A 13447-nucleotide genomic window follows, 5' to 3' on the forward strand; every position below is an offset into this window, starting at 1 on the left:
TGGCTTCCATTTTCTACAGATTTATCATATGAAAATGGGATGGCTATAGCTCCAGCCATAACCAATGTGTTTGTAGAGAAATTTGAATCCCATACTTACTGTGTTCTTGATTATATGGAAACATTATATTGATAATGATGATGTCATAATTTGGTCTGGAACAAATCAAGATCTGAAGATTCTAATTTACTGTTTTTGTTAAAAGTATTCAGAGAAAATTATCATTTTTGGTCAGTTTCACCACATTATTTCTAAAGAAAACAGATCAGAATAATCTAGTGCAATTTCCTAGATGTCATCCTACCACCTTCAAGTAGAACTTACCAGTTAATCAGCTTTTGTAAACAGGGCTGCATTTATTCTACTGTAATTGAATATAAAATGAAACGCAAAGAAATGTGGGATAAGGTTCTCTCTTCATGGAGATCCTAACTGTTGTATTCTTAAAAACTATAAAAGGGCATTGTATTCTGACTGAGGTTCACTGCTCAAATACACAACGGTGAGGTCGCTTCAGGCGGTCCAGAATGCTTCCTTTCCCTCTCTTTGCAGCTCGTTTGTTAGGGGAATAATTTATAAACTTGGACTGCGTTAAGTATACATCCTGTTGTGCACTGTCAGCCGATGCTAGCTTTTTTTCCTGTGGAAAAAATAGTTGTGATGTGTAAGGGAGTTACGATTGCTTCTGCAGATTTCAAACTACACTTTGATTTGAGAAGTGGTTTTCCATCTTTAAAAAATGATGGCCATAAACAAGGTGGGAGTTGGTCAATGAGTCCCTACGCTGTGGAATGCCGGTCATTTTATCATCCTACCACTAAAACAGTTTATAATTTGCACCACACCAAAGACTGCCAGTTCACCTTCTTTGTGTTATGTAGTACAGTGACTATGTAAAATTTTTTATATGTTATCAAAACAAAACGCATGATAAAGACAAGAATGATTGAAGACAAGAGCTGTATTAAAACTCCTAAAATCGAGGCTCCTTTAGTACTGTATTGCATTGAGAAACCACACGCATTTGAAAAATTAAGGTGAGTTGTGCTTGATCAAATAAATATATCTTGAAGGAGTCGTGATAAAGACTCCTCATTGAATTAGACCAAAGGTGGATTTTTACCTTGCATATAGTAACTCCCTTACACATTAATACAGAAATTGAGTGGGAATCCTGTATTTGAAATTCTTGGAGCTCTTTATTTGGGCTCATGCATCATCAGAATATCCTTTATTTTTGACTGTTTGCATTTTTTGGGGTTTTTTTTAGTTTTTGGATTGGGGAAAAAGATTACGTGATATTTGACTGGAAATATATAGAGGTCCCAAGGAGCATCTTTAAATTGGAGCCCAAAGCCACATAACAATAAAAAAAATTCTGCTGAGGGACCGGTTTGATAAATATTTTCCCCAAAGCAAGTGTTTTGATACTGCCACAATGCGGTCCACGTTGCCACGTGAGTCGCAGAGGTGTGATTTGAATAGAACGAGAAAAATCACAAGTTGTCCACAAGAAAAATACGTTTCTTGCTTCTTAATCATGTCTTCTGAGATTGAGATATTGAGTTTAGATCAACGTAAACGCTTCTCGGCAGCATGATAAGTTGTTGGGGACATGCATGAACAAGATTTTTATCTTGCAAAAAGTATAAACAAATATTTTTCATAAAAACTGAAAAAGGAACCATGATTAGATTTAGCAGTTGATCACATAACACACCATCATACATATGACTGTGACTTATGCTACCATATAAGTGCTCCATTTATAAATATTACTTTTAAGGTTTATACACTTTTTACGTATTTCAACACAATTTAGGAAAACAGGCAGGCCATAAACATCTGGATAAGCAGCAGTGCATCAGCACTCGGGCTTACACCAGAAAGATAAGAGGCAGCTGGGTATAGGAGACAGGAGAAAGAGAATTGTAGCATCTGCTGTAGCAGCCACCTGCTATTCTAGTAACCCAACCCGCTAGAAAGTTAAAGTCGTGTGTAGCAGTTCTAGTAATGAGACTCACACCCACTACATTACTAGTGCCCTTTAATCCTGCTTTGCAGCATCCCCCTGCCATAACAATGCTGAGCTCCTCCTGTACAGCTCCAGTAGTGCATCGCAATCTTAACCCGGGGCCCCCTCTGCTACCACCACATGCACAGCTCCGCCGACGAACCCGAAACCTCAATGACTGAAAATGTTTCTCCCAACACAGCTCTTCGCCTTCTGCCCCTTTTTACGTAATCAAGCAGGAATGAAGTGCATACATACAATATTTATGATTCTGTTATTCTGCAAGCCGAGTTATGTCACAATCGCCATACATCTTCCATCAGAACAGCCTTAACTTCCAACGCCCTCTCCAACTAATTCCAGATTCATTTAATGAGCAGTGCCCTGCAACATCATCTACAAAACAATGCTGTCCTTCAATGATAAACACAGGGTGCACCTCCCAGCAAATTCGTGTCTTATGGAATAACCTCATCAGCTAGTCTCCAAACATATGAAGTAACTTCCAGGAATGTGGCCCGACAGAGAACTGCAGAGGAGGGGAGGCTGACACCAGTCCTGAGTTTAGGACTACAGCAAAAATATCGGAGTCCTTTGGACAGTCCAGTTTCAGGCACCTCAGCACGTGGTGGCCCCCCGTCATATTCAAGCAAAGTTGTGAATTCTGAATAATTTGTTACTGATTTGTGATAAGGACCACAAGGAGGAGATTCCAGGAATAAAAGAGTCATCTCCCAATAGGTTAAACAGGGTAGGTGGAATAAAAAATGGGAGGATTAACCCCAACAAGATTACCTTGCTCCTAGGATTTAAAACACTTCATCTTCAGCAGAAATGTCACTTGTTTTATTAATGAGGAAGAAAATACATAGGAGATAAAATTGTCTATGCTCAATCTTGATCTGCCCAGGTCTTGCAGAGTAGAGCTGCAATAGTCTTATCAAAATACATTAAAACTAGGAGAAAAACATATTTTGAGTTACTTGCATGCCCCACAAATGCAAACACATTCTCTCTCTGATACATATCCTCACATACCCAAAACGGTGTGCAGAATTTATTCTCACCCTTTTCCAAGTTTAATGTATGCATTGTAAGTGACCCTGGAGACCAACCAGAAAACCAGACCCGAATCCTGCCTACACAATACTGGCAGCTAGCTTGATTTATTGGGTTTTTATCTCTTTCTAAAGATGCCTCTTTATATAGATCATACCTTGTCACGTTTTCTGCCCTACATACACAATTAACAATGCATGTCAAGCAGCTTTCCCTGATGTCTGTTGCTGAACTCAGAGAGGGCTGGCAGAGCCGACCATTCCCAGCTATTGCAAACAATTCTCAGGAGCAAAAACCACATTTTAAATGTTTTTTTGTTGTTTTTTTTTTAGAAGGTTTCATTTAATACTTTAACACATAATCCAGCTGACATGGGAGTAGCCAGTTTATGTACAAGTGATATCACCAATGACACACAGCAGTATCTCCCTTTAGCATAGACCAGTTTGTATTATGCATAATAATTTTATTTTAACCACAGTACTCAACAAGAAAAACCAATCTGGTTCAAGATTGAAGTAAGGCATTTTATAGGTCAGTGATTACACCACTGCTACACAAAATGGTTTCATGTCTGCCTGCCCTGACATCATGGAGGCATCTAGTGACCGCTACTTTAATCCAACAGTAAATATTGATATCTGATGTTGATAAAAAAAATATCCCCTATGCCCATCTTCCAACAGTTCAGTTTCTGAAAAGCTCCAGTAGGCATCTGGATGTTAAATGAACCTGAATCCCAAGTTACCCAGTGGCCAACAGACATCACCATCCCCAAACCACAGAATCTTCCTTCAGAATTCTGAGCTTACCTGTCTTTTCTCTTCACCATCTCAGACTTTCTTTTTCTATATATTATATATATAAATGTTATCCCTTCTCTACTTCAGTAAAACCATCATTTTAAGATTAGATTATGTTGAAATGATACATAAATATTAAAAGTTCCTAATACTGCTATGCAAATACTGTAGAAACTATATATTACTTTAACAAATGTACGTAAAGAATTGTATAACGTTTATAGAATTTTCTTCCTTGGCCTGTCTGAAGTGTACCCCCAAGCTCTGCTTGTCGTCGACATTTTGCTGGTGTTTCCTGCAACACTTTCAGCCTACTGCATGGTGTCTCCTCCAACGTTTGCAGTCCTTGTGTTCTGCACTCTGCTGGGAGTCTCCCGCAGCATCAGAATCCCCCCGCATTCTGTATTTTGCAGGTGTCTCCAGCAGATCTCTCCAACAAACGTCCTGACAACCTTCAGCAGAGACCGGAGAGGCTAGGGAATGAGGAGCTCTTATGCACAGCTCCTGGATAACACAAAATACTATGCCATTACACTATTTTATATACATTTATAATCAGATAAAGGGGAGAGAAGAATTTCTGGCTTCATATATTCCTGTAACAGTTCATACATTTTTGAGAAACATTTGGGAGGAAAAGCACTGGAAAAATGTGATGTCTAGTTGAAGATTTACTGCCGCTTTCTGAATGCTGCTGCTTTCTGGCAATGAATGTGTACCAGTGCTGGTGTTAGTATGTATTTGCATTAAACTAGCAGAATTCTTCCACCATCTAGCATCCACAGCAATGTGTCTTACCAGGCAGATCCTCATCTGGAGAGTTATAATATCTGCTAGTGCCCATGCCCTGCTTGATTCCTGCATAGCATGAAGATGCTCTCTTCTCCTTATGTAACATTAGCAGTCTGAGGAAGTCTCCCTTGCAGTTTCTCACCAGCACAGCCAAAGGGATCCTCTCTCCTGTTATTAGTGATAGACTAAGAGGGCCCTGCTCCCGATGCCTGACACTAGCACAAACTGAGGGAGCCCTTCCTTATATTTAGGTTATTTCACAGGCTTTTTCCTTCTCCCTCACCTTCCACAAAAAAGAGCTTCAAAATCTCCTTTCCTGAGAACATTTTCCAGACAAACACAAAACAAACAAATGAAGAACTATAATCCATACACTGAATGGAATTAAACCCATTAATTAAACAAAAATAATTGTAGTCCTTTACCCCAATATGTGACTTACTCTCATGTTTACCAACTACTGCAAAGATGTAAGAACCACTGCAGGGAAAATAACTTCTTCTCCTGACAATCAGGAAGCATTCTTCTAATGGCTAATGACCAGAAAGTTCCAGTCCTAACTAGGGTAACACATTTCCTGAAAATGATATCCAAACAAGGTCTTAATGCTCCCTTCAGCAATGACTTATGACTTAGCACAGTTGTACTCAAACCATGCCACAGGACAGCTGGATTTTAGGGCTCTCTCTAATGAATATGCATAAGTCAGATCTGAATACATTTGATGCAGTGCTTGAAAATATATATATAATGCATATTCATTAGCAATATCCTGAACACCCAACTAGTTGTGGGGAGGGGGCCTGAGAACCGGTTTTAACCCCACTGACTTTGTGCAAAACACTTCCCTGTACTTGTGTGCCCATGCAAAGGATGGAGCACTTATTAAAAAGTGAGGGGGAATGGTTATTGAGTCATGAGAACAGAAGAGGAAAGCTGCAATTAAAAGATAACAGCTTTCACTGCTGGTGCTTGTTTATGGCTGACAGATATTGTTTAGACCTGCGGGTCTCAGATGTTGATTATTGCTGAGTCACCCTAAAGTCTCCTTTCCTAATGCCCTTTCCGATAAAGTTCATCTATGCTCTGAATCCAGCGGATGGTGCGGGCCTTGCTCTCCTCCCAGCTGTACAGGGGTTGATAGCCAAAGTGCCTCTCAGCCTTGTCTGTCTGCACAGTGAAGGTCGTTGTGACCACGGCCAGGGTGTACTTGTTCAGGATGGGCGCATAGATGCAGAAGGGCTTAAGGAGGAGCTGCAGGAGGTCATTGAAGAAGGCCAGGATGTAGAGGAGGAAGTATGGGATCAGTGGACGGGAACCAATCATGCGGAAGCCGCAGGCGGATAGAAACTCCATGTTGAAGTCATCATAGCTCTTGTAGGGGGAGTTGTCATAGCAGTAGTAGATCTGACCCCCAATGATGGATGGGGACTCTTGGATTTTCTGTGCCACCAAGAAATGCATCCAGGCAACATTCCCTACAACCGCAATGAGCAAATCAAGGTGGAGAATATTAGCACATTTAGTATTAATGCACACCCTCCACCTGTTTCTCTTCAGGGTAGACTTAATTTTAATTCATTTGCTTGGAAATAGGTGCAATACATTCTAAATTTGTACTCTTACTCTCTTACAGGCTGATGCAATAAGGTTTTCGCAAAAAACAGACACTCATATTGAGTGTCCGATTTCCTAATGCATGCACATCCACATCCCCTTGTGCATCTGATGCAATATTTAAATGAGAAAGAAAGTGGAGCGGCAAACAAAAAGGGTGTGCTAAAGAGAAATGTGTGTTTCTGATGCTCAAAAGTTTATTGCATTGGGCACATTTTCGTCTAAATTGTCTGTTTCTAACATAATAAACATCATTTGCATAAAATTATGGAAATCTGCAATGCGTTTACTAAAGGAAAGCAATCACATATGATTTTTTAAGGTGTCCAGCTAATCATCAAGCTCCGCTCCATTACTCCCTATATACAATTTTTTTTTTGTTTTAACCCCAAATAACTAACTTTTATACTAATCTCTCTAAACAACCCTACCCCACAAGGGGCACATTTATCGCAAAACAAAGGACTAAATTTTTAATGTTTCTCATGAGCCCTTGACTGCGAGTAAACTTTACTCCACCTCCAGAGCTAGAGTTAATTTTCTGACATATAAAAATGTACATTAGGTGCCCAGCTTTTGGCTGCACTTTCCTGTATTGGGCGGTAATCACTAGGGATGTGCATTCGTTTAGAAAGAATTAGGCAATTTCAACAAAATTGCCTAATTCATCCTGGTTCGGGAGACCCGAATCCCAAAACGGATTTATCTCAAAATTCAGGAAAAATTTGTTTTTCGGGTTAGCGCAGAGGAGGGGCACATTTATTTAAAAAATCCCAAACCCAACTCAACCCTCCAAATTTACTTAATTACAAACCCCCCCCACCATCCTGATTCCCCCCCCCCCCAAGACTTACTGAAAACCCTGGTGGTCCAGCGGGGGTCCTGGGAGCGATCTTCCGCTCTCGGGCCGTCGGGCCCGCCAGGAATCAAAATGGCGCCGGTGGCCCTTTGCCCTTACCATGTGACAGGGGCTACCGGTGCCATTGGTTGGCCCCTGTCACATGGCACGAGCAATGGACGGCCGGCACCATCTTAGAAAATGGTGCGGGCCATCCATTGCTCCTTCCATGTGACAGGGGCCGAATCTGGTGGATTCTCTATCAAGCTAGGTTGAGAGAACATTGTACAAATCTCATCTTTGTGTGAGTTTCCTCACTCCGAAGGACATCAAATCTTCACAAGAGTGTACTGTTCTGTTCTTACGTCTCACTTTGCATGTAAAAGTGGCCCCTAACCCCTACACTACTACCTAAACCTCACCTCGAGTTACTAGGTGGGCCTCCTATAGTAGCATAAATAGCTGCTTACTATGGTGCCACCCCCAGAGACTCTCTCTCCCCTCCTCCTCCTCCCTCCCCCAATCTCAGGCCCAAAGCCCTTCCCCAGCCTAAAAATGCCCAAAACAGAATTTGCAAGAAAATCACATATTGCATTATGGGCATATTGTATAGCTTAACACAATTGAAAAAGGCATAGTGATGGCTTTGTGAAGCCAGCCCACTTTTCTGGAAATCCCACCCCTGACTCCTCCCCTTTTAAAAATTTGCATCGCACCATGCGTTATGGTGCTTATCGCATTTTGATAAATGACCCTGTAAGTTTGTACCCGAGGCAATGTGCTTGGATTTCAGCAAGGCCTTTGAAGCAGCTCTGCAAAGGCCATTTATAGCTAAACTCAGCGCCCTTGGTATGGGCCCTGAGTGACCCATTGGGTTACAAACTGGTTGAGTGGGAGGTGACAAAGATTGGTGGTAAATGGACCTGATGATCTTAAGGTGGCCAGACAGGTGGATAAGATGATGGAAAAAGCCACAATGATGCTTGGATGCATAAGAAGAATAATCAGCAGAAAAAGAAGGTAATATTGCCCCTGTATAAGTCCCTGATGAGGACTTAATTGTTCATTTGGAATACTGTATACAAGCCTGGAGACCGCATCTTCAAAAGGATATAAACTGGACGGAGTTGGCCCAGAGAGGCTGCTAAAATGGACAATGGTCTTCATTATAAAGCATAAAGATCTGAACATGTACCCCTAAAGGAAAGGTGGAATAGGGGAGACAGGATAGCGATATTTAAATACTTCCAAGTTATCAATGCATAGGAGATAGGCCTCTTTGAATGAAAAGGAGGCTCTGGAAAGAGGGATCATTGAATGAGGGTGAAAGGAGTTAGACTGAGAAGTCATTTAAGGACATATTTCTTTATAGAAAGGGTGGTAGATACATGGAACAGCCTCACAGAAGAGGTAGTGGACATAAGGACAGAATCTGACTCAAGAAGTCAAGGAACAAGCACAGGGCATCTCTGAGGAGTGGTAAGGATTGTAGAGTTGAGCAGTTGGTTTGGATGGACAGAAAAGGCTGTATTGTCCTTTTCTGTCTTCACATTTCTGTTTCTAATTTATTTTTAAATTGCAGAAAAATGTACTGCAGTTAAAGTTATGTCAAACCAAATATATCGCACCCCTTCACAATTCCTTCCATGTTCCCATAGGGAGAGGGAAGGCACCTGCATAATTCACTGGACTAAAATTTAGCAAAAGGGCTACGTACCCACATAAACTCGGCCATGTTCTGTAGAGGTAGGAATGACACGAATAATCCTTCCACCAGATCGGACTCCTTGCTCATAGAATGTTTTCATCAGCTCATGTTTTTCTCCATATATTCCTGTGGGTCTCAGTGAGCAGGTTGTCAGCTGTTTCCCACCTTTTATCTGCCAGGGAAAGAAAAGAGACCTATTTATGTTTTTAGAGAGATATGTAGAGGTCAAATCTATGAGAACAGACAGGAATCAACAATATTTCTCTATGATAATAATAGGAGGTTAACAGATTCCCTTAAAGGTGAAAAGTGAAAGATAGTCATAGCAGTTGTCTGGAAGCTAGGTCAGCAGGTACTATAACCTCTGATTATCTGTACTCAAACTCACGCAGTGAAAGTTGGTGGCAGTATTGGGATTGGAAGGTTGACCCGCAGATACCAAAGCTGAGTGATTACTGAAGGTCACACAATGAAAACTGATGGCAGAGGTGGGGGCTTGGAAACAGGTCTGCAGGTGTCATGATGAGAACTGGCAATAAAAGTGGGTTTGGAAGTTGGGTCTGCCGGTATCTCTTCTCCAACTTACCTGTTTCCCATTAGCTGCAATCACAAGAGCCTCAGCTGTGGCCTTACTCACTGGATAAGGCTTATCATGGTAAACAGTGTACTCTGTGTCCTCATTCCCCCTAGAAAAGTAAACAATATGAAAACGCAATTACACACACTGTAACCGGGAGAGAGCCTGTTGTCTTGGATTTCAGCCTATGATCTAATCCAGGTTTTCCACTGAGCAACTGTGGTGGAAAACCGTAGCACTAAAAAATAGTGCAATGCTATGAGATGAAAGGAGCAGGCTGCAGATGCTGCTATTGCTGACCTAAAGCTTATGCCTCTGCTGTCATGCGTAGCTGATTAAGGTCATATGAAGGCATTTCCCTAATTAAGGAGCAGCCTGGAAAGCTTGAAAAAGCTTGTCGAGGGAAGAGTGCAACACAGCCCTCTGCAAAAGCAGCTGAGGCTTCCATGAGAGAGTTCAGTGTTTCAAAGAGAGAGGCTATGGATCTGCAGCAGTCCAGAGTCCACCTGCCAAAGCCTCCGGAGAGCAACAGCTGAAAGAAAAGCGCTTGTATAAAAAAGGCCCCAGAGTCCTGCGTGCCTTCATCCCCGGGACTGTCAGGCACAGATTCCGGTTGTGGTGGACCTCCTGTAAAAACCCTCTACCTAGACGACACAGCGACATAGCAGGGGGACCAGCACCATGGAGAGGGAGGCAGAGAGAACAGGTGCTGTATTCTTTGTCTGTATGGTTCATCCCCTCCTCTAAAACATTTCATTTTTAAAAATGAAATAAAAGAGGAAGTGTGGAGGAAGGAGAAGATAACGAGCAGCCATAGGGACCGGCAGTCTGAGCCAGTGCAAGAGTATTAGGTGCTTTAAGTGAACCTTCATCCTTGTGGCCCCTCCCCTCCCCCCCCCCCCCACACACAGATACACACACAATTAGCTTTCCAAAATGTAATATTGCACATTATTATGAATATTTATTTTTATTTATTTATTAAAACTTCTTATATACTGTTTGTAGCAAATAAAATTTGATCAAAACACGGTTTACAATAATTCTAATTTAACAAAATAAAATAAAAATAAAATAAGAGAGTTTTAAGAATAATAAAATAAAATAAAGTTAGAGCAAAAATACAATTGGTAACATATCAATATAAAATAATAATTTTATGTCTATAGAAATTAATAAATCTACTTTACCAAAACAGAAAAGATAGAAATAAAATAGTTATATCAATTAGAGAAGAATAGAAGAACAGAGATACCGTGCCTCTTATTCTGTGTTTTTTAAAGGTCTTTCTTTAAACAGATATGTTTTTAATGCCTTCTTAAAATCCTTACTATTGCAAATTTGGCAGAGTGAATTTGTAGAGCATTCCAATGTATAGGTCCTGCAAACCGAAAATGCTCTCTGTCAGGTTACATTCAGTCTAGCTAGTCTTACGGATGGAATATCTAAAAGGCTTTTGTTTGAAGATCTGAGTTCTCTTGATGGCTTATACATTCTTAAAGTAGAACAGAGCCATATGGAGTTAGAACTATTTAGAAGAGAATAAAATGTCTGCCGTTATGCTAACAAGTTTATTTTACATGAAAAAGGAGAATATAATAACTGGATATTTAAAAACCTAGCATACAAATAAAAAAAAAACATTCAAAGTGCAGTCTTCCCATGCAAAACTAACACTTACTGTGATATATACATATATATTATATTTACATGCACTTCTTTGGTGCCAAAAAAGGCACTCAGAACCTATGTAGCAAAAATGCCACACCAAAACAAAACTAACTTCCAGGACTCACACAGTAACAGTCCTGCCTATGAAAAAACAGCACTGCAAATATTACACCAAGCCCCAGCACACCAATATATCTCCAACTGGAAAAATGGTACAAGCCAGACTGCTACAAATCCTTATACAGAACACCTCACAAACCAGCAGAATACCTTACCTTGGTCACACTCAGAACATGGACAGACCTTCACTAAATATAGAGTAAGGGACCACAAATTAGAAATAGAAATGTGCAGACCAAAACCTGAACAGAAAGCCCAAGAAAGTCAGACTCCGCTACAATACAACAGCATAGAAATAAAAACAGAATTGATTTCCTTCTGGACTGTGCAAAATACAAAGAAAAATAGATGAACACAGCTGACATATTTCAATTACTAAATTGACAATAAGCTGGTTTTTTTTCTCTTTGCTCTCTAAGCCTTTTATTTTTCTAATCATTTGGGTCCCAGGCTTATTTTTCCACTTTCCTCTTCTCTGTGTTGTAACTCCGGTTTCCCAGGGTCTCCTTTCCATTTTCCATTTTTCTTCTGTCTTTTTCACTTCCTCCCAATATCTGTCTCTGACATTGATCTTTCCTTTTCATCTCATTTTTGTTTTTTCCTGTCTCTCTATTCCACTCAGAGCTAAACTTCATCCCTCCTTCTCCCCTCCCTCTAATTCTCCCTGTCAGAGGTATAGCCACGGGGTAAGCCATGGTCCACCCAAGCATCCACAGCCTGGCACCAAATGGGTGTTGCCAGGCAGCTATAGAGATCCTCAGTCAAGCCCAAATTAAAATAAATCGAGTGCAGTGCCTGGAGCTGGCGTGTGGTCCTGCAACAGCAACCCTGACCCTCTCCTCCTGCATGGGCTTCCTGTAAAACCTACCAAACCTGTACGAGGGGAAGGAAATCATTGTAGGGCCTGCCACAGCACATATGCTTGGCTTTGGGCCCTGTACTGGATTTGTTTTTGCTGCTTACAGTTTTTGCAGGGCCAGTCCTGGAAGAGCCACAAAGATGAGGGGAGGGTAGAAGTTGAGAAAGGGCTGATATTCAGGGGAAAGGAGTCACTGAGAGAGAGGGGGGGAGAGAAAGACAGGAAGGGGGTCTGGAGGAAAGGAATCAAGAAGGGCTGAGAAAGAAGACAGAGGCTATATTGTGGAGGATGGAGGTTCAAAAAGGAGAGGAGCACAGCAGGGGAAAAGAGCCCTATGAAGGATTCACAAGGAGAAGGACCATATTGGAGAGCACTAGAGGGGGTCACAGGAGCCATATCGGGGGGCACAGGAGAGAGGGCCATATGGGGGGAAGACACAGGAAGGAGAGAGGCCAAATGATGGACACAGGAGGGAGAAGAAGAAAAAGATCAATGTCAGAAATAGCTGTTGGGGAGGAAGTGAAGATAAGGAGAAAAAAATGGAAAGGAAACCCTGGAAATGGAGTTAGGAGAAAACAAAAATGCAAAAAGAGAGACTGGGACCAACGTGATTATAAAAATAAAATGCCCAGGCACCAAAGATAGAAAAAAAATTATTTTCAATTTATTGATTGGAATATGTCAGATTTGGGAATGTGCATCTCTTATAGCTTTATATTTTACTCAGTATAGGTGGAAATGCATTCCTCTTTCTATTTATCCAGTACTGCATTGCATGCAGAGTTTGGCTTTTTGGGGTTTCCAATCTAATTTCTCTATATATATATATTTTTTTTTTTTTTTCTATTTCTAGTTTTTGGTCACTTATATTTGGTGAAGCTCTGTCTGTGTTTTGTGTATGTGACCAAAGTGAGGGATTCTGCTAGCGTGTAGGTTCTGTCTAGGGATCTAGAGTAGTCCAGCTTGTTGATTTCCCAGTAGGAAGTGTATTGATGTTCTAGGGCCTGCTGCAATATTACTGTGCTGCCTTTTCCTAGGTAGGTTCCTTGCAGGGTCTGTGCACCTACTGTGCAAACTGTGCATTTGTTTGGAACAGCAGCACACAACTGAGCCAGTTAGTGAAATCGAAGTAACCTGGAGCTTGGCTAGAGATTATTATAAACTCATGGGTGGAAAATTTCCTGGCACCCAATTCAAAGACCCTGACCTAGATGTGCCTCCCACACAGAATTTACTTGTTGATGACAACTGGATTTGGTTGGCAGATTTGACTTTTTCTGCTGCATTATTATTTCTCTTGTACGCAGGCTTTTGTATTGGGTTTGAAATATTTAGTGATGATAAAATTTAAGGAATGTGTTTTTAGTGGAGGAATAGCCTAGTGGTTAA

The 13447-nt window shown here is 41.0% G+C and overlaps 1 protein-coding gene across 5 annotated transcripts in view; it reads right to left on the reverse strand.

Moving 5' to 3' along the window:
- Positions 1-942: 942 nt before the first annotated feature.
- Positions 943-13447, reverse strand: part of HSD3B7 (hydroxy-delta-5-steroid dehydrogenase, 3 beta- and steroid delta-isomerase 7) — a 138907-nt gene continuing 126402 nt past the window's right edge. For all 5 annotated transcript variants that reach the window (XM_029606900.1, XM_029606897.1, XM_029606899.1 and 2 more), the window contains 3 exons: positions 9418-9517; positions 8841-9003; positions 943-6146 (listed from right to left, as the gene is read on the reverse strand). In XM_029606900.1, coding sequence (XP_029462760.1) covers positions 5722-6146; positions 8841-9003; positions 9418-9517 — 688 coding nt within the window. In that variant the 3' untranslated portion in view covers positions 943-5721. The remainder of the gene's footprint in view (positions 6147-8840; positions 9004-9417; positions 9518-13447) is intronic.

The sequence above is a fragment of the Rhinatrema bivittatum genome, chromosome 6 (assembly GCF_901001135.1).
Source record: "Rhinatrema bivittatum chromosome 6, aRhiBiv1.1, whole genome shotgun sequence".
NCBI classification, from domain to species: Eukaryota; Metazoa; Chordata; class Amphibia; order Gymnophiona; family Rhinatrematidae; genus Rhinatrema; species Rhinatrema bivittatum.